Source organism: Osmerus eperlanus, chromosome 14 (assembly GCF_963692335.1).
Source record: "Osmerus eperlanus chromosome 14, fOsmEpe2.1, whole genome shotgun sequence".
In the NCBI taxonomy this organism is placed as follows: Eukaryota; Metazoa; Chordata; class Actinopteri; order Osmeriformes; family Osmeridae; genus Osmerus; species Osmerus eperlanus.
This window is the reverse complement of record NC_085031.1, coordinates 3069687-3096715: the sequence shown is the minus strand read 5'-3', so window position 1 is coordinate 3096715 and position 27029 is coordinate 3069687. Positions and strand designations below refer to the sequence as shown.

Genomic DNA, 27029 nt, shown 5'->3' with positions numbered 1-27029 from the left:
AACGGTGTAGGAATTACAATACATTTTATATGTGGCCCCCCCCTTTTTAAGGGACCAAAAATAATTGGACAAACTAACATAATCATAAATCTAATTGTCACTTTTAATACTTGGTTTCAAATCCTTTGCAGTCAATGACAGCCTGAAGTCTGGAACCCATAGACATCAGACGCTGGGTTTCGTCCCTGGTGATGCTCTGCCAGGCCTCTACTGCAACTGTCTTCAGTTCCTGCTTGTTCTTGGGGCATTTTCCCTTCAGTTTTGTCTTTAGCAAGTGAAATGCATGCTCAATTGGATTTAGGTCAGGTGATTGACTTGGCCATTGCAGAACATTCCACTTCTTTGCCTTAAAAAACTCTTTGGTTGCTTTCGCAGTATGCTTCGGGTCATTGTCCATCTGCACTGTGAAGCGCCGTCCTATGAGTTCTGAAGCATTTGGCTGAATCTGAGCAGATAATATTGCCAGAAACACTTCAGAATTCATCCTACTGCTTTTGTCAGCAGTCACATCATCGATAAATACAAGGGAACCAGTTCCATTGGCAGCCATACATGCCCACGCCATAACACTACCTCCACCATGCTTCACTGATGAGGTGGTATGCTTTGGATCATGAGCAGTTCCTTCCCTTCTCCATACTCTTCTCTTCCCATCATTCTGGTACAAGTTGATCTTGGTCTCATCTGTCCATAGGATGTTGTTCCAGAACTGTACAGGGTCTTTTAGATGTTTTTTGGCAAACTCTAATCTGGTCTTCCTGTTTTTGAGACTCACCAATGGTTTACATCTTGTGGTGAACCCTCTGTATTTACTCTGGTGAAGTCTTCTCTTAATTTTTTACTTTGACACAGATACGCCTACCTCCTGGAGAGTGTTCTTGATCTGGCCAACTGTTGTGAAGGGGTTTTTCTTCACCAGGGAAAGAATTCTTCTGCCATCCACCACAGTTGTTTTCCGTGGTCTTCCGGGTCTTTTGGTGTTGCTGAGCTCACCAGTGCGTTCTTTCTTTTTAAGAATGTACCAAACAGTTGATTTGGCCACACCTAATGTTTTTGCTATCTCTCTGATAGGTTTGTTTTGATTTTTCAGCCTAACGATGGCTTGCTTCACTGATGGTGACAGCTCTTTGGACTTCATATTGAGAGTTGACAGCAACAGATTCCAAACACAAATACCATACTTGAAATGAACTCTAGACGTTTTATCTGCTCCTTGTCAATGAAATAACGAACTCCCATGAGGGAATAACATACACCTGGCCATGGAACAGCTGAGCAGCCAATTGTCCAATTACTTTTGGTCCCTTAAAAAGGGGGGGGGCACATATAAAATGTATTGTAATTCCTACACCGTTCACCTGATTTGGATGTAAATACCCTGAAATTAAAGCTGAAAGTCTGCACTTAAAGCACATCTTGATTGTTTCATTTCAAATCCATTGTGGTGGTATACAGAGCCAAAATGATGAAAATTGTGTCAATGTCCAAATATTTATGGAACTAACTGTAAACTAATATGGAGAGAGAGATAGTGTGGCAGAGTTACCGTGACTCTGGACATACACAACATCACGTAGCACCCTCTCTGACGCCACCAAAGAGCCCCCCCCCCCCCCCCCGGCCCTCAGAGCGAGCACTGACTTTTGTTAGTGTCCTAAAAATGCCATTCAGCCTACATTAGGATTCTAGAAGTGTTTGGACCGCTACGGTGTGAATCCTAAAAAGTCTTTTTTTTCTTCACTTCAGGTTTGGTTCAGTGTTTGTTCAGCATGAAGGTGTCGCCTGTTACCAACCCATACACACACACACACACACCCACAAACACAAACAGATAGACAAACACACCACCACCACTCCACCCCCCACCCCCCTCACTCTGGTATTGGATGAGGTCATTCAAGATGTGTTGATGGTGTAGATTCATGGACCCTAGCCCCTTGTCCTTGATGCTCTCCATTTCCTCCTCCAGACACCATACTGTCTGCCTAGCCCCAACCCTAGCCCCACAACTTGGCACTGCCTTCGCCCTTGCCCTTGCTGCATCCAGCCCCAACCCCAGAAGTCTTAGCCCTAACGCAAACTCAATCCACAGCCCTGTTATTGGTCCTATCCCTATCTGCAGCACCAGATCTAGCACCAGCCCCAATCCTAGCCCTAACCCCAGCCCTACCACGTGCCTTAGCCCTAGTGGTAATCCTTGCCTCAGCCCCAGCCCTAGCACTAGTCCAAGCCCTAGTCATAGTAATTGCCCCAGCCTTAGTCCCAGCCCTTGTCCAAGTTCCAGCTCCAGCCCCAGTCTCATCTCCAGCCCCAGGCAGCAGCAGTGTTCCTGGGAGGCAGGCTGTAGTCAGGACAAAGAGCACACACTCCCACTGGATAAACAAGGGGTAGGGCCAATCCAGGCTGCGCCACACACATGCAGACACACACACACACACACCTCCCCGCACGCAGAGAGGGAGGGGTCACAGTCAATCACACAGAGCGAGAGAGGGAGCGAGAGGAAGAGTGCGTGAGTGGATGGGAGAAATAAAAGGCTGCAAGATCGCCTTGCACAGAGCATTGTTTGCAGGCACACTTACAGAGAGAGAGAGAGAGAGAGAGAGAGAGAGAGAGAGAGAGAGAGAGAGAGAGAGAGAGAGAGAGAGAGAGAGAGAGAGAGAGAGAGAGCGAGAGACAGAAGCACAGCGATAGAGGCAGGCTGTGTCCCATTTCAGAGAGAGGGCACAGGAAGTAGGGCAGCTCTCAGCCGATAGAGGGAGAGAAAACCAGAGGGAGAGATAGAAAGAGAGAGAGAGAGCGTTAAAACATCAATTCTCCTCCCCTCCACCTCATAGCGGCGGCAGGGAGAAACGAGAGGGAGCGAGGAGGAAGAGCGCCACAAGGGGAAAGAGGAACGGTGCACCACGGTGGAGGAAAATGGTGCTCTGAGAGCGCTCGGCTCCACACTCCTCCGTTCCTCATCCTTCGTTTCTTTGGCACCGGCTCAGCCTCTCTCTTCTCGGTTCCTCTAGATCGATCTATCAGTCAGCTGATTGTTCTGTGGAATTCTTACCATGCCTGGTGAGTCTTCTCTTCTTTGACCGGTCACTCACCATTCATTGTGTGTGCAGGTGTGTGTGTATGGTGTGTGTTTATGTGTGTGTGTGAGCTGGTTTATGTGTTAGAGAAGCTGTTGTTGATTTTAAAGAAAGGAGGGATTTTTTTATAGAAAAGACACTGTGTCAGCTACACTGCCATGTTTCTACATGTGCTCCTTCCTGCTGTTCTCCTCTCTGTCCCTCTCTCCTCTCCTCTCTCACTCCCCTCCCTTGTCTCTCCTGTCACCTCTTCCCGCTACCTGCTTTCTTTCCCATCACTCTCCTCCCTGTCTTGTTCTCCTCTGCTTCCTCCCTCGTCTTCCCTCTCCCCGGTCTCTGTCCCTTTCCTCTTTTTGAGGATGCTGGTGAGCTTACTGCTTCTACTCTGAACAAATGCTGTAGCTGTGCCCTGCAATACAGCCAACTGGCTCCATGGTTCACCAGACCAAATAGCAGCCCTCAGCAACACACTCTGTGTTGGAGGAGTTACGGGACCCTCTTGCTGTTGCTGTTGTTATCGTTTTCTTCTCTTCCAGAATCAGCTCTTGGGTTCTGAACCACAGTCGCTACGGGACGCAGCTTGCGAGGCAGACAATGCCGGCAGGGAGGCTGTGAGGCAGCCAGAGAGTCAGGAAAGCTGAGAGGCTGCCAGTGAGACAGGGATGTGAGGCAGATGGAGAGGCTGGAAGGCTGTGAGGCAGCCAGAGAGGCAGGGGCTGAGAGGCAGACAGGAGGCTGTGAGGCAGCCTGAGAGACAGGCAACCTGCAAGTTTGGGAGTCAGGGAGTCTAGGAGCCTGAGAGACAGATACTTTAGGACTGGGGGTAGGCGTTGCAGCGTTGTGAGCAAACGGGAGGTGACTTGGCATGATGCTTTGCGAAGTCAGCGTGCTGGTTTCTGGAGTTCAGAGGGAGGTTTTGGCGAGCGGGGTAGTTACAAGAGTCTCTTCTGTGTTTTCTGTACGAGAGAAGAAGAGAAAGAGGGAAAAGCAGAGGAGGAGGTGGAGGAGGAGGAGGAGGAGAAGAAGGCCAGGCTGTCTCTTCTAGTCAGAGAGCTGACCAAAGCTCTATTACTAGGATGGGCAGGATTGATGTCTCATGTTTTGAAAAGAAATGTTCTAAGTGCAGTAGAACGCTGTATGTGTGTTTGTGTGTGTGTGGGGGGGGGGGGGGAGGGATGGAGGGAGGGAGGTTGGGAGAGAGCAGCCTGGGGATGTTACAGTAAGGTCTTCAGAGGAAGTAGAGGCTGTTAATGACAACAGTAACCCACAACACACCCAGACGGCTCATCCAGGCAACAGCGTTTAACTGCTGTCATTAAGAACTCATTCTATTATGATGGGATTATGAGGCTTGATAAACAAGTCCAGGCTACTCTTTAATTTTGTGAAGATGTAAATTGTCTTCCAGTGTGTGTGTGTGTGTGTCAGAGATGTGCTAATAAGAAGGTTATTACACCATGTTTGAGGGTCAGAAGATTCAAACAGGGTGCAGACTCAAGATTACAACAGTATCTCAGTGTGTGCGTGTGGATGTGTTTACTTTTGAACACACCCAGTTTGGTCCTGGTAACCACAGTGAAGTGCAAGAACAGAGCAGAGAGAGAAGGAGAGAGATTGAGACAGCGAATGAGCTAGAGACAAGCCCTAGAGTCATTTTCACAACCTGACACATCCGATAGGAGAAAGAGCAAGCGTGGGATGGAGGGACTATGAGACGAAAAAAAGATTTAAAGAGAGGAGAGAAGCGGAGAGGAGAAAAGCAGAGAGGAGCGGACGGCGTGACATATACATATCATAATGTTTTTGCGTACGTGTGTGTGAGAGTGTCAATGTGTGGTGAGAAAAGACGAGAGATACAGACTTCACCGAATTATGGAAAATCATTTAACGCTTCCCATCTCCCTCACTCAGTCTCCCTCCTCCTCTCTCCCTCTGCGGGCTCCCTCTCTCTCTCCCTGTAATTACTCTGTCATAGCTCATCTCGCTCATGCCCATTGATTTCCAGAGAGTTGATGAAACAGAGCCTATCCCTGTACTCTAAGCTAGACTGAGGGAGGGGGAAGGAGGTCAGGGCAGCTCCACCCTGCCCTAGGGCCACTTTGCTGGGGTCACAATTCCACTCTTGGTCCCTGGGGGGGGGGGGGGGGGGGGGCAGAGGGGCAGCCTAGGGGTCCTCTAATCCAGTTCAGAGGTACACACACACACGTACACACACACAAGTGTTTGCAAGGGGAAAGGATTTGGAGCGGACTAAACTGAAGTTCAGACACAGCCTCTAGACAGGCCTTCAGACAGACCGAAAGACAAGCACACAGACAAGCAGGCAAATAGACGGACAGACAAACAGACAGACAGGCAGGCAGGCAGGCAGGCAGGCAGGCACAATTTATATTTAACAGTTTAGCCATGAGAAACATACTCTACTGCTTCCTCCTCTGTCTCTCTTCCAGTCTCTATCCCTTACTCTCTTTTTCTCAATCCCGATCCTGCTCCCCTCTCTCTTGTGTAACTAAACAGCCCTGTTTGGACGGGTCCAGCAGCAGAATGCAAAGCTGTTCCTACGGTACTTTACCCATAAAGACGAGGGCCGCTCTGTGAGAGCCGCGAGGACATTGGCGTCATCCAATAATCCCCTCTGCTCTGCTTCTCATCCCCCTCCTCCGTGAGTGGATGGGTGAAAACAGGAGAGGCATCTGCTTCGCAATGGAGCGGAGTTGTGTGTCGTCAATAATTAAATCTCTCCCACCCGCCTGAAGGCTAGCAAGTCAATAGGGGAGAGGCAGTGTGGCATGTTTGTGTATGCGCGTGCGTGCGTGTAAGAGACATAGAGAGTGTGAGGGGAGAAAGATAGGGAGTGGGAAAGAGAGAGAGAAAGAACGAAAGAGAGAGAGAACTCACGCCATGTCAGCCCCAGGCTCGGCATACTCTCTTCCAGAATTGATGCTGTGCGTCTGTTTTATCTGACTGGGTGACTCTACAGTAAGCTGCTTTACAGAGAGAGGGTGGAGAGAGGGAACGAGGGATGGAGGGTGGGAGGGCAGAGAGAGGGAGGGAGGGCAGAGAGAGGGAGGGAGAGGGAGGGAGGGCACAGCTAATGCAATTGCTGAGGCAGAAGGGATGTTATTATGCAACAGTCAAACAGTCCAATCTGGTGGAGAGATAGAGGGAGGGGTGGGGGAGATCAGAGAAATATAATTGACTCATTACCTCACCTTGTCTCTACATCTGTTGTTACTGGTTGGTGTTCATGGTTTGGCATGGAGTGATGATGGAGGGAATAGAGGACGGATGGTGGCGGAGGGGGGGAAAGAGGGAAGGTGCGTAGTATTGAAGCGATAGAAAAGGTAGAGAGCGATGAGGGATGGGACCGGGAGGAGGGGGGATGGCAGCGTTGGGGTGGGGGGAGGGAAAGAGATGGAGTGTTGGTGTTGGAGGTAGACTGCGTGGAATCGGAGTGAACGTGTGTCTCTCGAGAGGGAACGAGGGATGGAGAGAGGGAGGGAGAGGTGTTGGACCGATGAGATCAGCTTACATCGATCATGCAGTTATCTACTCTCGGACAGCACTACCACTCGGAGAGGAAGGGAGAGACGGAGAGCAGGCACCCTGAGAGATGGCTTTCTTGTTAGGACATCTTCATTGTCTAACTCTAATCTGTCTAACGTCCTCCGCCTCTCTTTCACCAACATGGAGTTCCGGCACGCTCGCTCGTGAAAAGGTTGTTTTCTCCCTCCCTCCCTCGCCTCGCTCCCTCCCTCCCTCGCCTCGCTCCCTCCCTCCCTCGCCTCGCCTCCTCCCTCGCCTCATTCCCTCCCTCCCTCGCCTCCCTCCCTCCCTCGCCTCCTCCCTCCCTCCCTCGCCTCGCTCCCTCCCTCACCTCACCTCTTCCCTCGCCTCGCTCCCTCCCTCCCTCGCCTCCTCCCTCCCTCGCCTCGCCTCCTCCCTCGCCTCGCTCCCTCCCTCCCTCCCTCCCTCGCCTCCTCCCTCCCTCCCTCGCCTCCTCCCTCCCTCCCTCCCTCGCCTCCTCCCTCGCCTCGCTCCCTCCCTCCCTCCCGCGCCTCGCTCCTTCTCTCCATCAGTCAGTATGAAGAAATGATTGATTCGTTAAATTCGGGTCCTGTTCGCCTGTGGAGGTGGAGGCCTGTAGGAACTTGTCTGGAATGTGTTTGCTCTGTTATGATCTTCTCCTTTTCTTTCCTCCTCCCCTCTTCTCTCTCACGCCCTCCTTTGCTAGAGGCTGTGCTGTGTTCAACAGGTGAGCATTTAGTGGTTTGTGTAGAGGTCAACTTGGGGACCTCTACACAAACAGACTATCCCACCCTGTACACACACGAACACACACTCCTCCTCTTCTCTGACCTCAGACTGTTCCAGTCTACCTTGTAAACTGACCCCATTACACCTCCACACCCACGTGCTGCTGCCGCGCCAGAGAGTTGATTCCGCTTATACACACACAGACATACACACATACATACAGTACATACCTAAACATACACATACACAGTACAAGCGTGAGCAAATCCTGGTGGTAAGTGAGGCTATGCTATCCTTCATTCTGAATGTGAATCTTTTTCTCTGCATTATGACACTAAAGGCGTTTAAACGATACAGGGGTTAAGTCTTCACACAGGGGCACTCATGGGGGGAAGTTTGTTTGTCTTCAGATTTTTGCCAACAGAACAAAACAAAGAAATAAGACAATCATTCAGTTTCCTTTTGCACTTGGGTATCAATCATAAAATCCCATTTTCAAAATGGTAGATTTCCCTAGTTTCTGATTTAGGAATATAAAGTCAGACGCAGCGTAAACTTGTAATTCTTTTTTTGTTTTGTATACATTTTTGGTGGCATTTCGGACTTGATTTCTGATCGAGATAGTGATTTAGGAGAGGACAGGAAATGTGGGGAGAGAGAGAGAGGGGATAACATGCGGTAAAAGGTCTGGGCCGGATTAGTCCGGTGGGCACCCTGGTACACATTATTTTACAAAAAACCTTTGCAATAATAAATAATACAAAACAACCATTTGGGAATGTTCCATGTGTGTTACCCACTCGCTCCAGCACACCGCCGCATACTTCTGCTAGCACCTATGCACCCCCATTACTGCCTTCACTAGTATGAAATCGGGATGCATAAATCGTCCTTCTTATGGACGTTGACAACAACTTGAATCAAATATCATAATGTGATTATGAAAGGCTACGCTGTAGACTAGACTTAGTAGAACCCTACACGACACATACTCGGTGAAGAAGAAGAAAAATCCTGCTGAACTGACACTTCTCAGTGCCCCCCCCCCCCAGACAAATCAGTCTAGGACTGGAGCTGCTTCTCTCTGCCTTGTTTCACCTGAGCAGACATGTGCCTCCTCCATGTCATGGAGGCCAGAGGCACAGACTGGGTTTTTATTTGTGTAACCACTGACGCCACCCTTTGTAAGACTGTGTGCGTGTCGGTGCGGTGTACTGTACTGGACGTCTGTGACCTCGCCCAGGTTAGAAATCCCTCTGATTGGTCCGTCTCTCCAGACTTCAACCTGGCGTTGGTGTAATCACTCTTTAACCGGTCGTAAAATGCCTGGAGGCGGCTTGTTTGTTTGTGATAAGAGACTCTTCTCTTGGAAATAACTGGATTGCTAATAGCTGTGCAAAAGAGTGCACACGTGAACCTATCCTTCATGTCTGATTGCTGCAAGTAGGAAGGAAGGAAGGAAGGAAGGAAGGAAGGAAGGAAGGAAGGAAGGAAGAAAGGAAGGAAGGAAGGAAGGAAGGAAGGAAGGAAGGAAGGAAAAAAGGAAGGAAGGAAAAAAGGAAGGAAGGAAAAAAGGAAGGGAGCAGGTTGAGAGTATTGAGTCAGGCCCAGGTTCTGTCTGCCTGGCAGAGCCTGTCTCAGGCCCAACGCAATGTCAGCCTCTCTCCTCTGGATGCTATGAGAAAACAAAATAGGGGATACATCTGGCACCACTTCACCGCCATACAAATCTCCCCCGCTCTCTTTCCCTCCCTCCTTCTCCTGAGGTCACTCTCTCTCCATCCAAGGTCCATTTTTGTTCTCACAGTAGACCAGAGTCCCTTGTTTCCTGCTAGAGCAGTGAAGCCTTTGTGGTGGTGGTGGTGGGGGGGGCTTCCTTTTTGCCCTAGGGCCACATACAGCATTGGGATTGACATGGCAGGATACCTGCCCAGATGGAGACAAGGAGATTGTGTGGAGAAAGACACAACTGAAAGAGGGTAGTAGTTGCCAGGTAGATGCAATGATTCCATAGCACTATGTTGAACAAGACGTTTTGTTTTTGACGCACGTTCTTTGTCAACCAAATGCTTTACCACTTACCAATATGGAAATAAGAACACCGTTGTCGTTTATATAATAATTATGTGATTATGCTTTGAGGTCCAAGAATAGCGAGTCCTGTCTTTATGCCAAGGAGTTAATCATGGCAAATAAAACCACCACGCACGGAAGAAGCGATTTCCATAAAGCTGCGCTATCGTTTTAAATGGGAGAGAGAGAGAGAGAGAGAGAGAGAGAGAGAGAGAGAGAGAGAGAGAGAGAGAGAGAGAGAGAGAGAGAGAGAGAGAGAGAGAGAGAGAGAGAGAGAGAGAGAGAGAGACGAGGGGGGTGAAGGGGGTGTGTTCGCTGCCCAGCACACATCCTCTGGGATCACTCTTTTCTCTACGCGGCAGAGTTAAGGCCAGACGGAGGACGCACATTCCTAGGGACTCAAAAAATAGCCAAGGAAACAAGCAACGATTGCCCGACAGGGAGGAATGCGACCCAAATTAAAGTCGTGTGTCTTTGGGACCCAGAGTGAGGTTCCCTGGAATGATGTTCCACATCTTCAGTAGATCGTAAGTGTTCGACTTTATTTTAACGGCGATTGAGTTGAATACTGACGGATACGTATAGGAAATATTACCGTTGCGCGATGATATGCGACCTCCTCCTCCGATGTATTGTAATTTATTCCTGGACGGGACCAAGGTTAGCCTCCTGTGAATACATTTTTGTAGGTTATTATCTGCAGCTTTTTGGAGGTTTCCATAATGTATTCTGGTGTAAACTAGTCCAGGAAGGGCAGTGAATGTCTTCTTGTAAACAGGAAAAGTTTAACAGACGGCTTGCTTTGGAGAGGTGTTGGAATGAGGAACTGGAACGCGCTCAGACTTGAACATGAAACTATTTAGTGCCAGAGGCGATAATGTAAAGCCAGATGGTTTTGGCCGTTAATAGAATACAATGTGCAACATGAAACATATTGATTATGTTTCTATAATAGCTACATTGCGTAGGCTTGCCCATCTCACTGTCCAGCACGAACTTTCCTGGCTTTGGACGAGTGTAGTTCAAGCGAGGTCCATACAGCTCAGGAACTCTGCAACTATAGAATAAATCCATCTCTCTCTTCTCCTCTCATCTGTGCCACATTGCTATCAGGTCCCTTAGCAGTTATGCAACAGCTTAAGTTGAAAGCCTACTTGCTTGTAACTAATTTATATTTTTTCCTCCAAGCTCAGACTGCTGAATGCTTTATGAAAAAAATTATGTAATGTGTTTATCAGTGTGTTGCTCTCTTTCTTTCTTTCTCTCTCTCTCTCTCTCTCTCTCTCTCTCTCTCTCTCTCTCTCTCTCTCTCTCTCTCTCACACACACAAACACACATGTTCTTTATCACACACACTCTATATGAAAGCACACATGCACACACCCACAAATACTCACACTCACACCATCCCCAGAGCAGACTCACACTTAAAACACTGTGTGCCTGTGTGTCTCTTAAGTGTCCCCATTCTCCATTTCTGACTGAGTCATCTTTACAGTGGGACTGCAGAGATGCCCCTGCTCTGGTCTCCATGTCTCTCAACACTTTGCAACTGTCTCGCTCAGCGCTCTGTGGGGCACTAGCTGAAAACTTACTCTCATATTCCAGTACCAAAACTCAAACAAAGACCATTTACAAAGCACTGAGAAGTGCTGAGACACAATGTAAATTGATGTTAGCGTCTTTGTGGAAAGAAAGAGTTGGGTTAGTGAAAGCACAGCAGAAACAACCATCTGCCTTTAGAGCTTTTTTCTCTCCTCTCTCTCTCTCTTTCTACGTATCTCTACCAGACGCCTCGCCTCCGCTGCATGTTATAGGTCAAAGTTCAACTTCCTGTTTAAACCCTGGAATCTCATTGGTCCGCCGTGTGTGCTGACCGCCAGACAGAGTCTATGGACGACTGGAGGAACACTCTAGAAGAGAGCCAGAGTATTTTGTACTATACACTACATTGATACTGTTTGCCACTGTACACAGTCCAGGCCACCTACTGAACAGTTGAGATACACAATGGAGGGGAACAAGCCACATCCAAATATAGTGCAAATATGCGCAAAAACGATTTCAGCACACTCTATTGATTTGAATATAGATTTTGCATTACTGTCACGATACACTAGCTAAGTATGCATTCAGATGTCATACTTTAATTCTCTCTTTATCAATTTCTTCTAGAAATGATAGATATGTTTGTGATGCAATAAGCCGACACTTTATGACACTGCTTAGTGCAGCTGCCTTGTGCATTGTAACTCTGTCCCAGAGTACTGCTGTCCTTTTCTCTCCTAGCACTGTGTGTGTTTGTGTGTGTGTGTGTGGGGGGGGGGGGTGGATATCTGTGGATACTGCTGTTTGTGCTGTGTACACCAGGTCAGATAGTGGTCAGAAATTGAGTGTGTGTTTGTGTGGTCAGCAAACTCCAACCTGGGGGAAGTGTGTCTGTATAAAAGCCCTTCTACAGTACATATCCTATCTTCTACAGTACATATCCTATCTTCTACAGTACATATCCTATCTTCTACAGTACATATCCTATCTTCTACAGTACATATCCTATTTCACTCCATCAATTTGATTGTCTGTTGATTTATCAAACTCAAACAATTTTGCAATTATATCTACTTGTAACAAGAATCTTTTACCTCAGAATCAGATATTACACATTTCTCGGGAACTGTAGTTTCCAGAAGGCCGAACTTAGTTTCTCCATGTGCTCATTTCTCTGACCCCTGACTCTGCTGCTCATTAAAACTGTCTCGTTAGTCCGACCTATGACCTCATTATGACTTCCTCTTTACTATAACAATGACAACACTATTATCCATTCACCAACAGGGCAGTTTGAGGGTCGGTTAGGAGCCGGTGCCCAAAGCAGTTCTTCATACTTCAGAAGAACCTGGTCACAAAAACTGGTTTGAAGCTGGTTTAAGAGCAGTACCAACTCTTTTGAATGGTCTAGAACCATTCCACTTATGTCAGGGGCTGGTGGCAGGCTTTTCGTGACCATTGCTTAGTCAACCTTGAAGCCATCACCTGCGGCCGCCATATAGGGCATTCACAAAACAATATTAAACAAAAGAACCATCTTAGCCAATCACCACCATTTCCACCATTTATTCTGTTTATGGTAAAACAGAGTTATATTTATATAGGCTTTCATAATTTTCATTTCGATGCATCACTTGAAAGTCAGCACTCAGGCCTGTGTAAACTATTGAATATGAAACCATAACATTGCTGCTCTATTCTAACTGGCAAACCTCAACACTATCCACCATATATCCAGAAGAATTTCAACAGTCCGCTGATCCATCCTAACAGCAGGACTCCTACCAGATGTTTCACACTGAACTTCACGCTCACACCTAGCATGGAGCTCATCGTAATCCTTCTTGTGTGTGTGTGTGTGTGTGTGTGTGTGTGTGAGAGTGCATACATACTTGTGTGTTATCCTTGTTTGACCTGCTGCCCTGGCACTGCTAGCTGATGCAGTGTTAGATCCACAGCAGCTGTTATTGCGCCACCTGATCTTACTCACCCCCCTGCCTCCCTCCCCAGCAAGGGTGCACTATGGTGCAGCGGTGAGTCAGGCAGAAGGGACCTCTAAAAGTCCCTGGCAACTCCACTACAGTGGTACCATCCGGGACATGATGTCATTAATGTCTAAGCTCAGCTTCCTGATCTCCTTCATGTTCCTCTGGTGTGTGTGTGTGTGCTTGTATAACACAATGTTTTACAGCCCTGGAAAGCTCCCCATCCATTGCCTTCCCCATGAAAGACCATCTTTGTGAGTCGCTGTTATTCCTGTATAATGCTCGGAGGATTCTGATTTTCATATCTGCGGGCAAAGAGAGAAACAGAGATGCTTAGAGTGAAAATCTGGTTGGGGCTGATTAGTCACGATGAAAAGGGGGTTACCAGCATACGGCTTCATTGCTCCTGCCCTCTGGTACAGTGATGCCCGAAGGTGCCTCCTCTGTGGCCTTCCTCCCCTGGTGTCAGTGCTCTCTTGTCTTGTGTGCATTAGTCCTGATGGGGAGGGGAGGAGAGGGGGATGAAATGAAAGAGATTGGGAGAGGAGAGGAATGGAGATGTACAGTGTAGAAGCTGCAGGGCACTGATGTGATGGAGCCTCGCCACTGTCTTTTATCTTGTTTTTCACTTTTCTCTCTCATTCTTTCTTTCCTCTTGCTCTTTCTCGCACACACATACAGGGCAGCCAATCAAGGCTTTAGCAGTTCATGGATGGCTGCTGCTCAGTCTTAGATAAAGAGAGCATGAGAGAAGAGAGGAAGAAAAGAGAGCTGGAATGAGGGAGTCTGTATGGCATTGACATGGGCCTCCAAGGACAGTAACTAGACTGAATGGAGATGAATGTGGATGTGCCAATCCAACCCACAGCCACCTCTCCATCCCTGAAGCAACATCTGACTCCCCAGTGCCCAGAACCCAACCCATGGTTTTTTCTCCCCATCTCAAAACCTGTCTGATTAAGGAACACTGTCTGAGTTCTAATGCCTTCACTAGGCGTCAGCGGTTCTTGGTCACACACACACATACACACAGACACACACACACATCAGTCCTGTTCTGCACCAGCGATTCCTGACAGCTCCTATCCTCCCCTTTTCACTATTCTGCTTGCCCCTCTCTTTTCCAATGTTGATTTCTCTCCCTCTTTCCCTCCCTTCCTTTCTCTCTGTTTTTCCTCTCTGTCTCTCTCTGTCTCGCTGTCTCGCTCATGGTGGGAAGGATGTCTGTGATTCAGCTTCCATCCCTTGTCCATACCCTCTACAGCATAAACTGCGATTGCCAGATGTCAGGTACCCACCCACACACGCACACGCACGCGCACACAAACACACATACACGCACCCACACACAAACACGCACACACACACACTCATAGATAAGAGATGATTCGACAGAATCTGACAAGTCTAAACGGTCCTGTCTGCCTGTGTTGTGAGCCGAGCTGAGGGACTCATTACTCCAAAGTAAACACAGAGGAGAGGGACATAGACATCTGCTGGCTGCAAACCAGCTTTTCAGACAGCCCAGCTTGGCGACAGACGCACGTCCCACGCTTCTCTGACGATGACGTCAGCTGTGACTCAGTTTGGTCTTCAGCACTCCATTACAGTGATATCTAAAAGTCTGGTCATCAGTAGTTTGACAGGCTGTAGTGTATTACTCAGTAGTCCGGTGGTCACTAGTCAGTAGTCCGGTGGTCACTTGTCAGTAGTCCGGTGGTCACTAGTCAGTAGTCCGGTGGTCACTTGTCAGTAGTCCGGTGGTCACTAGTCAGTAGTTCGGTGGTCACTTGTCAGTAGTCCGGTGGTCACTAGTCAGTAGTCCGGTGGTCACTTGTCAGTAGTCCGGTGGTCACTCGTCAGTAGTCCGGTGGTCACTTGTCGGTAGTCCGGTGGTCACTAGTCAGTTGTTCGGTGGTCACTAGTCAGTAGTCCGGTGGTCACTTGTCAGTAGTCCGGTGGTCACTTGTCAGTAGTACGGTGGTCACTCGTCAGTAGTCCGGTGGTCACTTGTCAGTAGTCCGGTGGTCACTAGTCAGTTGTTCGGTGGTCACTAGTCAGTAGTTTGGTGGTCACTAGTCAGTAGTCCGGTGGTCACTTGTCAGTAGTCCGGTGATCACTTATCAGTAGTCCGGTGATCACTTGTCAGTAGTCCGGTAGGTCAGCATTTAATTGTGTGGTAGATGGTCAGTAGTAGGCTTCTAGTCAGTAGTCTGGAAGTCAGTTGTTTTGTAGCTAGTATTCTTGTCGTCAAAAGTTTAGTAGTTAAGCTGTAAGACTCAACAGTGTTGGAGTCAGTAGTCAGAAGTCTTGTGTGTGTGTGGGCCTGTTTCAGAACTACACTACTGAGACCGGTCTAATGTGGGGTCACTTTGAGGCTAAGTACATTAATAATTGTTTGTTTGTCTGGCTGCTTGTCTGTATGGATGCTTTTCATAATAATTTGCAGTGTGTTGAATTTGTGTGTTTCTGCCTGTATTCGTGCGTATGTGTGCGTGCGTGTGTCGGCTTTGATGTGCACGCTCTTTGTGACCAGGTGTTGCAGCTGGCTGCCTGGAGGCTTCAGTTGTGGCCAAGCTAGTAACCCAATCATCTCCCAGCATTCTGTAGCGGTTATCCAATTGGATACATTCTAAAAAGTCCCTTTCCAATGGGCTTCCTGGCTTACTGCAGCTTTTTCTTCACGGCAACACTCTAATCAGGTTTGGTTGAGTCTTATGTCAGTTCTCATCCTAACCAGCAGATAATAGCAGGTTTGGTGAGCTCTCTGTTGTTCAAGGCTCATCTTTCTTTGCCTTTTCAGGGCTGGTCTTTCTGTGGTTCAGGGCTGGTCTTTTTGTGGTTCAGGCCTGATCTCTCATGTTTAAAGCTGGTCTCTACTGTTGAGGCCAGGTCTGTCTCTTGTTCAGCGCTGAGCTCTCATCCGTCCCTGGCTTTCTGCTGCCTCTATGATATTGACATGGGAGCAGCAGCTAATGCCTCTCCTATGACTCATCGCCATGGCAATTAGGTTATGTTGAGGACAGACGGGTGCTTGTGCTGTGCCGACCATGTGATCAGATCATTCAATAATAGTGCACAGGCTGGTGGTGTATCATAGGGAGGGTGTACAGGACTGATTGAGTACTACTTTTTTGGGGGGGGGGATTCTGTGTATATGGTTGGTGTTGATGATAGCGCACACACTCATATAAACATATACTGGAAGACAGCCACAGTTAATAAGTTGACTGTGGATACAGGGTGGGAGACAATGTGTGTGTGTGTTTGTGCGCGTGCGGCTGTGATTCCCCCTTTGTGTGGATGACTGCCTGTGTCCGGAAGCATCTATCGATTGTCGGAAATGCCGTTCTAAAAGCAGCGGCTCAGCCCCATTTCAACAAAGTGCTGGAAGGGATGTGGTGGCGGGTTGGTGGGGGTGGCGGGTGACCTGCACGGGGAGGTAGAAGGGGGGATTGGGGGTCAGACAGTGGTACAGTAACAGTAGCATCGCCTTGATCAAAAGAACTCAAGGCTGTGTCTCCTGTCTGTTCTGACTGTATAGGGAGTGCTGTGTAAAGGCCAGGGTAGAGTATTGAGTCTGTGTTGGACCCAGTAAACAGCTGTATCAGATTGCAACATTTGTTAGTTCGTATTAAGATGCCGTCACTGTGTTGCTGTGTATTAATGTGTGAAAGTGTGTCCAGTGTATCTGTGTGTGTTGTGGTGTGGGTGTAAGTGTGTGCTGCACTATATTAATGTGTAAGTGTGCGTTGCGGTGTGTAAGTGGGTGTGTGGACGTGTGTTTTACTAGCCTAAGTGCTCTGACTGAGTGCGGGGTTGATAGTATATCTGATATCCAACATCAGACAGAGACAGACCCAACTCCCAACAGAGAGACACAATACAGACTAAGCCAGGTCAGGGGAGGTCCATTACTTCCACAGTCTCCTCTCTCCTTCTGGCTCCCGTTCTAACCTGGTTTTCATTGACCCAGACTTTGGCCAGGGCCAGCAGGACTGGACTGAGGGGAGTGTTCTTGTGTGGGACTAAACTGGGCCTGAGGGGCTCCTGAAGCTTCCTAGAAGTATTATTTGAGTGTATGTACACACATTAGTGTATTCTGACAACAGTTGGCTGGCTAGATGGCTGGCTGACTAACTTCCTGACTTTTTGTTTGACTAACTGACTGACAGGCTGGCTGGCTGGCTGGCTTACTGTCTGTTTAAATGACTGACTGACGGATTTGCTGGCTGGTCCATGGATGGCTCATTGTAAATCCATGCAACTGAGCATTGAGCATTCCAACAAACAAAGATGTTCGCGCTAATGTCTTTGTGTGTGTGTGTGTGTGTCTGTCTGTGTGTGTGTGTGTTTGTGCATGTACACGGGTTCTCTTGCTTCAGCAGTACCTCCACATGTCTCTCAACTTGCCTGGCCTCTCTGTATTCATGCTTGGCCTTGCTAAATTAAATATGTGTTTTACTACAGGCCTTTATACATCCTCATTGCGAGCCTAGAGAAGGTCCTAGATGGGATGAGGGCTGTGTTCTATTTCTGCTCAGCCTCTGAAATATTTACAGATGGAGAGAACAGAGCCCAAAGGAGAGGAGGGACGGAGGGAGGGAGGGAGGGAGGGAGGGAGGGACGGAGGGAGGGAGGGACGGAGGGAGGGAGGGAGGGAGGGAGGGAGGGCCATGCCCTATCTGTGGAGAGACATTGGGAGAGGAAGTAAAGGGGGATGCTACAGAGAAAATGAATGTAATGTAAACAGAGAACTAGAGACTGGTGGGAGGGAGAAAGAGAGAATGTGGTGACGTGATTCTCAAGGACAAAAAAAAGGATAGGTGCTGAGAGTTGAAAGTGTTGGAGGAAAGGGGGAGGAAAGGAGGAGGGGAGGGAGAGGGGATAGGAGAGGGGGAAACGAGAGAGAGGAGAGAGATAGGGCTGATTGTGATGCTAGTTGCAATCTGCAGGTGCAGCAGAGGCCTGACATCGAATCATCATCCTCACACCCATACACACATCACACACACATACACACTGGTCACTGGGGACACGCAGTAGCTACAGTATGAGCATCAGTTAGACATGCTGGGTACATGACACACAGTTAACAACATCTACCAATAATGTGGTAATAAGTCCATCAAGTAAATTAATCATGGCCTACCAGATCATACCACACTGCACATGGCGTGTTGCATTGCTATTCTAATATTCATATGATTCCATTCCCTCCTATGTTCCATTGACACCAACTTCCACATGCTAGATGAAGGGATGGAGGGTGGAGAAAGACCAATGGTAGTCAAGAAGAAGAAAGTAATTCCTCTGTCCTTACGCTTGGGAGTTGTCTTGGCATGTTGAACCAACACTTGTCCTTCTCCTCCTCCCCCTCTCCTTTCCCCTGCACTCCTCCTCCTCCTTTACTCCTCTCTCTTCCCACTGTCCTCCACTGTCCATTCTTCAAAATGACAGTTCAGAGTTCTCTAATTGGCTACTATACTATAACGGGGTTTCCCGCAGAAAATGTGTTAGTTAAGGTGGTAGGGGTGGGGGGGGGGGGGTAGTTTGTGCGATAGACTAGTGCGTTCTGCAGAGAAGGGAGACTGGCGTTGGTCACGGTTTGGAATGGAAGGGAGATAACAGGACAACGGAGGATATCGCTATTTATTTATTTTTCGACGTAGTTAAGGCGGCAGGCGTGTGTTGCTTAGGTGCCCGCCTTAACTGAAAAGTGCTGCAGAAAACCCTGTATAATACTACTACAACATATCTTGAATCTTATTAACTTAGGTTGTCCTCCATCATGGGATGAGTTAGTGTTATTGTACTAAGCAGCCATGGTGGTATCAAACAGTTTGTGTGTGTGTGCTTGTGTGTGTGTGTGTGTGTGTATGTGTGTGTCTAACCTCTAATTTCCTGACAAGTTTCTGTGCATTGACCGTTCCTGCTCTGGCAGAGAGCCTCTGGGTGTGTCTAATGTCTCCCTTCCACCCTGGGTTTCCAGGTTGGGTTGCCAGATAAGGTTGCTACGCTAAGTCCACTATAATGAGCTGTTATGGGAAGGATCTTGTAGAGACTTAGGACTCGACCGCTGAAAAGAAACTTGTACCTCTTCTTGGTGTGTTTATCATGAAGATAACATGACTGGATTGGTGAAAACCTGTTCTCCTATTCACCAATCAAGTCATTTTATATCATTGATTTTCAGATGGACTATGCAGTTTTTCCTAACAAGGCCTTTGAGTCAGTCAAACTTACATATTTTAGGATTATTTTCCCCCTCTCCGGTGGTTCTCTCAGTTTATTTCTCAGTCTAACTCCCTATCTCTTTGTGATGGCTGCAGTACAGTGAATTCACAATAAAGTTTTGGTTGTTAGCTTTTTTGACGTGTGTGTGTGTATGTATATCTGACAGTGAGGCAGCAGACCTGATCTGAGCTCCATCTGTTTCCACTGGGGGGTTTAGAAACGCTCTGTTTGGGCCTCACAGGGGGCGGTATACACTTGAAGCCTGGCAGCACAGTGATTGACAGGTCTTTCGGCTGGTAAGATGGATGACGAGACGATTTTGCTTTGCCGGGTTCTGTCCTAGGACCGCCTGTCAGTCCAACTCGGGAATATTGATTTCTTCAACTGGGGCGTGTATGTCATGTCTTCAGACACCAGAACCTTTACCACCCCCACAGCCCACTCCCCTACCTCTGCAGGTCCCTCAGCTCCTCAACAGCTTCACCTCACTTCAATCTTATACTTTTCTGCCCGGTACCTCAGTAGCCAATCAGAGAGCAGAAACCAGGCATTTAGGCACCTCCCCCTCTGGCGCTTCCCTGTGATTTGCCACAGGCTTCAGCTGGAGTTTGACTGACAGAGCTCTCCCAGGGGCTATCTCCAACAAGCTGTGCAACGCTCAGACTAAACGAGAGCCAGAGAGGAACAGAGGGAGCTTAGAGAGAGGGAGAGAAAGAAAGAAAGGAAGGAAGCATGAGATTGAGAGAGAAAGGGAGGCAGGGATCATTAGACAGAGCAAGAAAAGAGGGGGAATGAGAGAAAGAAAGAGAGAGAACACTATCAGAGGGTGCAAAAGGGTGGCACTGACAGCGGAAGTAAAGAGAGCATGTGCACATGTATCTATGCTTGTCCATTTCCATCCGTGTGCTATTTTCTTGTCCTATAAGAGAGAAAGAGAGAGAGAGGCAGGGGACAGACAGGAGAATAAAGGCAGAGATTCTTTTCCAGCAGGCCATTGTCCAACCAGGCTGGCCAGTGGATTTAACTACAAAGCTGGGTGCCTGTATAAAGGGCTGCCTGCCGGCCTAATCTGCAGTAATGGCTGCCTGGTTTTCCTGGAATGCTCTGCTTTGCATTTGTAACATTGCTCCCAGACATGCAGGATTAGTATGTAAACCTTCCACAGTGCGCCATATTAAAAGAATATTCCCCCTCATTACAGCTAGCTATCCACCCTTGTACTGCTATACAGCAGGCCCACTATCTGTAGAGCCGAGTCACATTCGGAAGCTAATGCTACATTAAGGCTACAGCTCCATTTGCAGCGTAGCCTGGGACTGTTGCTAACTTTAGTGCTATTAGCCTTTCACGCTCAAAACTCATTAGCTAATGCCAACATTAGCACTGTAGCTTTACTCTTCCAATGTAGTGGACAATAAGAGGCTAATGCTAACTTTGGCACTGTAGCTTCATTTACATTTAGCAGACGCTCTTATCCAGAGCGACTTACAGTAAATACAGGGACATTCTCCCTGAGGCAAGTAGGGTGAAGTGCCTTGCCCAAGGACACAACGTCATTTTGCACAGCCGGGAATCGATCCGGCAACCGTCTGATTGATAGCCCGATTCCCTAACCACTCAGCCATCTGACCCCCCAAGCTTCATTCCTCATGAACAATAAGAGGGTTTCCATAGCGTTATAGCATTGTACAAACAGCATTAGAGGCTGATGCTAACATCAGTCTTGAAGCATCTTTATCATACACATGCAATATTGCCGTCTTCATCTATCTATCACTGTATCACTGTACTCCTGATTGGACGTGGGAAAAATTAATGATAATTGCACTGCAGTGTCTCGCTTGAAGCTTTCTTTGCTAATATGTGTATCTGATGAGCAACTGCTAGTTCGAGTTGTAAATTGTGAGAGTGGCATCCCTTTAAATGCTTTAAGATAATAAGCTTGTGAGGGAAAAACATGGATTACCTTGGTACGGCAAAAGGATAATATTTTGAATATTAAACTGAACATTGTAAAAAGTGTTGTTGACTGTAGTGTTGTGTTTGTTTGTGTGTGTGTGGGGGGGGGGCAGGGGTGTGTTTGTGCTGGGCTGGTAGTCTCAGACAGTATCTGAGACCATGAGGAGAACATTCTCTACTAGCGTGTGTAAAATCAAGGTGAAGAGGAAGCTGACAGAGTTGGAAAACATAACTGTAGAAGCTTGTTTTGCAGTCTGGATGTATGTGTGTGTTTGTGTGTCTGAGTGAGCACGTCCAGGGGTATGTGTGTCTCCCAGTAAGAACCCAAGACACTGGCATTAAACTATCAACTATCACAATGAGCTTTTTCTTTCTCCTTCACAGAATTTGCATATATATTGTCTTTTTATAAGCAAACAGACTCTATAAACACGTCACAAGAATTTACATTCTCCCTCTGACAGCAGATAAGATGACTTGTGTTGTTTTACGTTGAATGACAATCCATTCCTTCTCAGTAGTCATGTAGCAGTCCGTATTGAGTGGAAGCATCTTGTATAGCTTTTGCAGTGCAGTATCTTCATGTTTTTCTGACAAATATTCCTACTTTTTGGGGATACCTTATACATGGTTGTATGCATGTATGCATGTTTGTGTGTATGTGAGTGAGAGCTTGAGGACCGACATCCCCCTGACTTTGAGACACACACACATATTCTTTAACGGACACACACTCACTCAAACACTAACTTCCTCTTTTGCATATAAAATGGATAATACAGGCACGCTCTGTTTTGAAAAAAGTCTCACACCAACACCTCCCCCATCACGGTGATTAACTCAAGATCTCTCTGTTATCATTTCTCCCCGCTCCTCCCCCCTTCTCCTCCTCTCTCCTCCATCTCCAGATCTCATCTCATGCCTAGGCTGAAGGAGTCTCGCTCCCACGAGTCGCTGCTCAGCCCCAGCTCTGCTGTGGAGGCCCTGGACCTCAGCATGGAGGACGAGGTCATCATCAAACCTGTGCACTCCAGCATCCTCGGACAGGACTACTGCTTTGAGGTGAGTAGATGCACACATATATATATGCTGTATATATTATAGATATAGTATATACAGCATCTTTGGATGAAACGTCTCGGCGTGAGCTTCACATTTGCATATGAACACAAAGAGAAACAAACTCGTACACACAGAGACACACACAAGCACACACAAACACCACAGGACCACTGCCTGCAGTTGGGCCTGTGTTTGCTTCATATATATACACTCAGCAGGAGACCTGCTTTAGTGCTAGCCCTGCTAGCTGTAGACACACCAGAGAGGAGAAGAGTGACTAAGCATCAGCCTCCCTGAACAGGCTTTTCATTCTGCTATGGAGAGACACAGTCATTAAAAATCATCATCTCATACACAAACATGCACATCCACACACTACGCTTCTCTGTCTGTCTGTCTGTCTGTCTGGATCTGGCCTACCTTTACACAAACACTCTCACTCACACACACTTTTACTTTCTCCCTCACTCTCTGTCTGACTTCTATCTTTCCCTATTATCTAGCCTGCCAAATTAAAATCTCTCATCTTTGTCCAATCACATTTCCCAGCTAGATATCCAATCTCACCTATTTGTGTGTGCTTGTTTGTTTGTGTGTGTGTCCGGTGGTGGTGAGACGTTGACATGAGAGTGAGAACAATTGTGTGAAAGAGATTGTGCTGTTACTGCAGAATCTTATCGTTATTCTTATGTATTCACACCAGACTGTACATTTGTCTACCCCAATGTACGTGTCTCTAATACAGTGTTTGTTTAGTATAAAGGACCGTCGTCCCAATTCCCTCTCTCTCTTCCTCCCTTTCTCCCGCTAGGTCACCACCTCAACAGGAAGTAAATGCTTTTCTTGTCGCTCGTCCGCCGAGAGAGACAAATGGATGGAGAATCTGAGGAGGGCTGTGCACCCCAACAAGGTGAGAAAATAAAGGGTGGTTGGATGGGACGGTTGGGGGAGGAGGAGGGCTGGAGACACAGGAGACAGCATATGGCTTCTCACTTCAAGCCAAGAAATGACGCAAATCTCTCTTTCATTCTCTCTATCTCTCAGTCTCTTTTGCTCACTTTTTGCTCTCTTTATGCCCTTCATCTTGTTATTTTCAACAATGTCTCGCTAATTAAAATTTTGAGTGGGGAAAAGTTCAAACCTAACTTTCAAGTTTGGGTATGGTTCTGGTTGTTCTCTCCTGGCTGGGATGAGTATCTCTCTATCTCTGCCAGGCAGATCTTAATTATTTTCGTATTTCCAGAGATTAGATACAGTGTAAACTCGTTTGTTGATATGTAAACCCTGAAAGTTAATCGAGATTTTAAACTTTTTGAAATGAACAAAGGAACTCTGAAGTTTTGTAAAATACCCTGACAGATTACTAAACACAAAGCCATTCTGTGGCTTTAGTCAGGTTAGTTATCTATTTAGGCCACCGTGTAAAATACCATAATTCAGTATGTTCATATTCTGCTACCGTGCAGGCCGATTAACATGCACATTTTAATTAGTCATTAATACCCCTCCTGTTGCTCAGTGGGTTTTTTCTAACACAGAGAGGTAGGGAAGGGGAAATAGTGCTGGTCTCTGCTGGATACTAATACAGATTACAGTACAGCACCAGACAATATACTCAAATAACACATGACAAAAGCAGTGCATTGTGGTAGCACCCAGTAGGCACACAATTTGTTGCCTCAATGGAACAATTGTATGGAATGAAAAATGTTGTTGTCCTGTTGAAGTGCTGCAGAGGGAGGACACATAACTGTGACTGAAATCCCATCCATGCAGTATCTACAACCTTAAAGAAGAATCCCTTCCTCTGTCCCCTATCTTTGTCTCTAGGACAACAGTCGTCGGGTGGAGAATCTGCTGAAGCTCTGGCTCATCGAGGCCAAAGACCTCCCCGCTAAGAAGAAGTACTTCTGCGAGCTGTGCCTGGACGATGCGTTGTACGCCAGGACCACCTGCAAGCTGAAGAGTGACAACGTCTTCTGGGGCGAGCACTTCGAGTTCAACAACCTGCCGGCGGTCAAGAGCATTACCGCCCACCTCTACAAGGACTCGGACAAGAAGAAGAAGAAAGACAAGAACAACTATATCGGACTGGTCAACATCCCCATCGCCGCCGTGACCGGGAGGCAGTTTGTGGAGAAGTGGTACCCGGTGAGCACGCCCAATCCCAGCAAGGGGAAGACGGCGGGGCCCATGATTCGGATCAAGGCCCGGTACCAGAGCATGAACATTCTGCCTATGGAACTGTACAAGGAGTTTGCAGAGTACACCACCAACAACTACATGCTGCTGTGCTCTGTTCTGGAGCCAAGCATCAGCGTCAAGAACAAGGAGGAGATGGCCTCAGCCCTAGTCCACATCCTTCAGAGCACCGGCAAAGCCAAGGTAGGACACTACAGCGCACATTGCACACGACACCGTACACACTGCATACTGCATCCCACCACACTAGAACAAGGTATGAAATGGTTTGCACACGACATAATGTACACCAACCTTATACAAGCTAATCCGTTTAGAACAGAGAGTGGATACAGAGGGAAAGGCTGCTGGGATGCTAAACATACTTTGTTTTAGTATGTTTAGCACTGTCAGCATGGCAACATTAGTCAGCTGTAGATATGAGGGGGGAAGACAAGCAGCCAGCAGAACCACACCTATTACCCAAACCCACTCTTCCTGTTTACATCCCTCCGATACAAACACAGCAGGGGTGGGACTGGGTGGTGGGATTGACTCATTGGCTATTTCACTGCCAATTATGGGTAGTCGCTGATATTCATTGGTGGCTGCCTTGGTGGTAGGAGGCCCCTTGCTCTGTGTCTTTGACAGAGGAATGCTAACAGTGCTGGAAATAGAACTGGGACTGTATGTGGGAACCACTTCATAGTCACAGTATCTAGTACTGAAATGAGTTGTTTGGACTAAACCCATTTCTTTAGTTTGTTAGAAACTGATAAGGACTCCCTCTATGAGCACACAAGCTCTGGCAGCTTTCTCACACTGGCCGCCTATCCTGGCTGGATGCCCTGGCTGACTATTCTAACTGACTGTTCTGGCCTCCGGTTCTGGCTGACTGTTTTAGCTGGATGCACTGATTGCATGTTCTAACTGTTTCATACTCGCTTGTTCCGATGATTCTGGCGGGTGGTGTCAGGGTCTCCTGTGGCTGTTCGACTCCAGAGAGAGACAAGCACACTTTTAATTACCCTCCATTAATTCCCACGTCTCGAAAACGTGTTCAAAACCTTCATCTCTCCCCCCTCCCTTCATTGTTCTGTTGTGCGTTTCCCATGGAGACAGGTCATGAAACTTTAATGTCGGCATAGAATAAGCAATGTTTCAAGGTTGCTTTCCATGGTTGGGGGAGTGGAAAGTGAAAGGGGGGCAGGCGTTCAGACCATGTTCCCTGTGACATTTACGTCGACAGCAATTCTCTTCTATAAGCTGTCCCTGACTCCAGATCTCTCCTTCTGTCTTCATTTCTACCTTTCTTTCTTTTCTATTTCGAAGCCCAGCCATTCAGATTAATCTCTCAGAAGCCGTCTTTATGGTCTGGTATAAAAAGCAACACTAGCTATTAAGAGAATAGGCCGTTTCTACAGGATGTCCTTATACAGCACTGAGGCACGGAGCCATTTCGTTCCTCATCTGTTGACTGTGTGCTGTGGGTTTGTGGGAAGGCAGGAGGGGGCTGATGGAGGACTTGGAACCCTGAGACATCTGCTCATCTATGCTTCCCTCTCAATATCCACAAGATAGGACTGACAAGTTGGTCTGGACTGTCTCTGGACTGTCTCTCTTCTCTTTTTATTTCATACAAACATACACACACACCTCTGACCACAGACACACATTCACTTTTGGCCCTAATGAGTTCATATTTATATGTGTGGTATTCGTGTGTCTCTCTGTGTGTGTGTGTGTGTGTGTGTGTGTGTGTGTGTGTGTGTGTGTGTGTGTGTGTGTGTGTGTGTGTGTGTGTGTATGTTTTCATGTCTTGGCCTACTCTCATAGTGATTGGTCTACGACTACATAAGGCCCTGGGGCTCCCTTGTTCCACTCTGCCCTACTCTGCAGCCCAGGGTGTGGCCCGGCCCAAACTCAGTAAACACAGCTATTCTTAGCTGGGCATCCGCCATCTTGTCTGCCCAAAGATAATGTCTGCAGTCTGAAGAGCAAGGCTGGCCTGTGGCTGATGTTGTTTTCCATCCTAGCCTGAGCAGCAGCCGGTGGGTGTTTGTTTGGATGTTATCCTCGGGAGGTAGTTGACCGTCTCCTATGGACAGTTGTGTTTGTTTTTGCTCTTGTTTTTCCTGTAGCGTCTAGAGAGACGGTATAAGTCTTTGATCTAATTTTCCCTAGTCTATCTCTCTCTCTCTCACTCACTCTCTCCTCGTATGACTCCTCTCTCAACCACAGTCATCATGCTCCTGATACTAATGTGTAAAGTAGTAACTCTCATCCCTCTCCCTCTCACTCTCTCCTTCGTCCCCTCAGCTATCAACTCCTCTTTTCTCTCCTCTTTGCTTCTGCAACTGTGCTTTGCTCTCATCTCCACTGAAAGATGGAGGAGAAGTGTGGGAGAGTAATGAAAAAAATGGAGAGGGGGGAGAAGGGTGTCACAGATGTTGGTGTCAGGCGATCAGGTCCATTAGATGAATTAGTATTCCACACTCCTCAACACCCCTCATTGTAGGTTTCATCACCAAACGTGTAATTACGCTCTGTGCTTTCTCCTTCAGTGCTCTCTGTCTCTCCCTTTCCCTCACTCCATCTCTCTTTCCGTCTTCCCCTCACGTCCCTGTCGCTCCCCCCCTCCCTCTCT

The 27029-nt window shown here is 47.6% G+C and overlaps 1 protein-coding gene across 7 annotated transcripts in view; it reads left to right on the top strand.

The window, feature by feature from the left end:
• LOC134034278 (disabled homolog 2-interacting protein-like) overlaps positions 1 to 27029 on the top strand; it is a 137003-nt gene that overhangs the window by 86664 nt on the left and 23310 nt on the right. For 5 of the 7 annotated variants that reach the window (XM_062478702.1, XM_062478703.1, XM_062478700.1 and 2 more), the window contains 3 exons: positions 22048 to 22201; positions 23013 to 23111; positions 24032 to 24586. In XM_062478702.1, coding sequence (XP_062334686.1) covers positions 22048 to 22201; positions 23013 to 23111; positions 24032 to 24586 — 808 coding nt within the window. Of the gene's footprint in view, positions 1 to 2505; positions 3064 to 9710; positions 9938 to 22047; positions 22202 to 23012; positions 23112 to 24031; positions 24587 to 27029 lie in introns of those variants that run through there. The other 2 variants (XM_062478707.1, XM_062478706.1) reach the window with 2 other exon arrangements.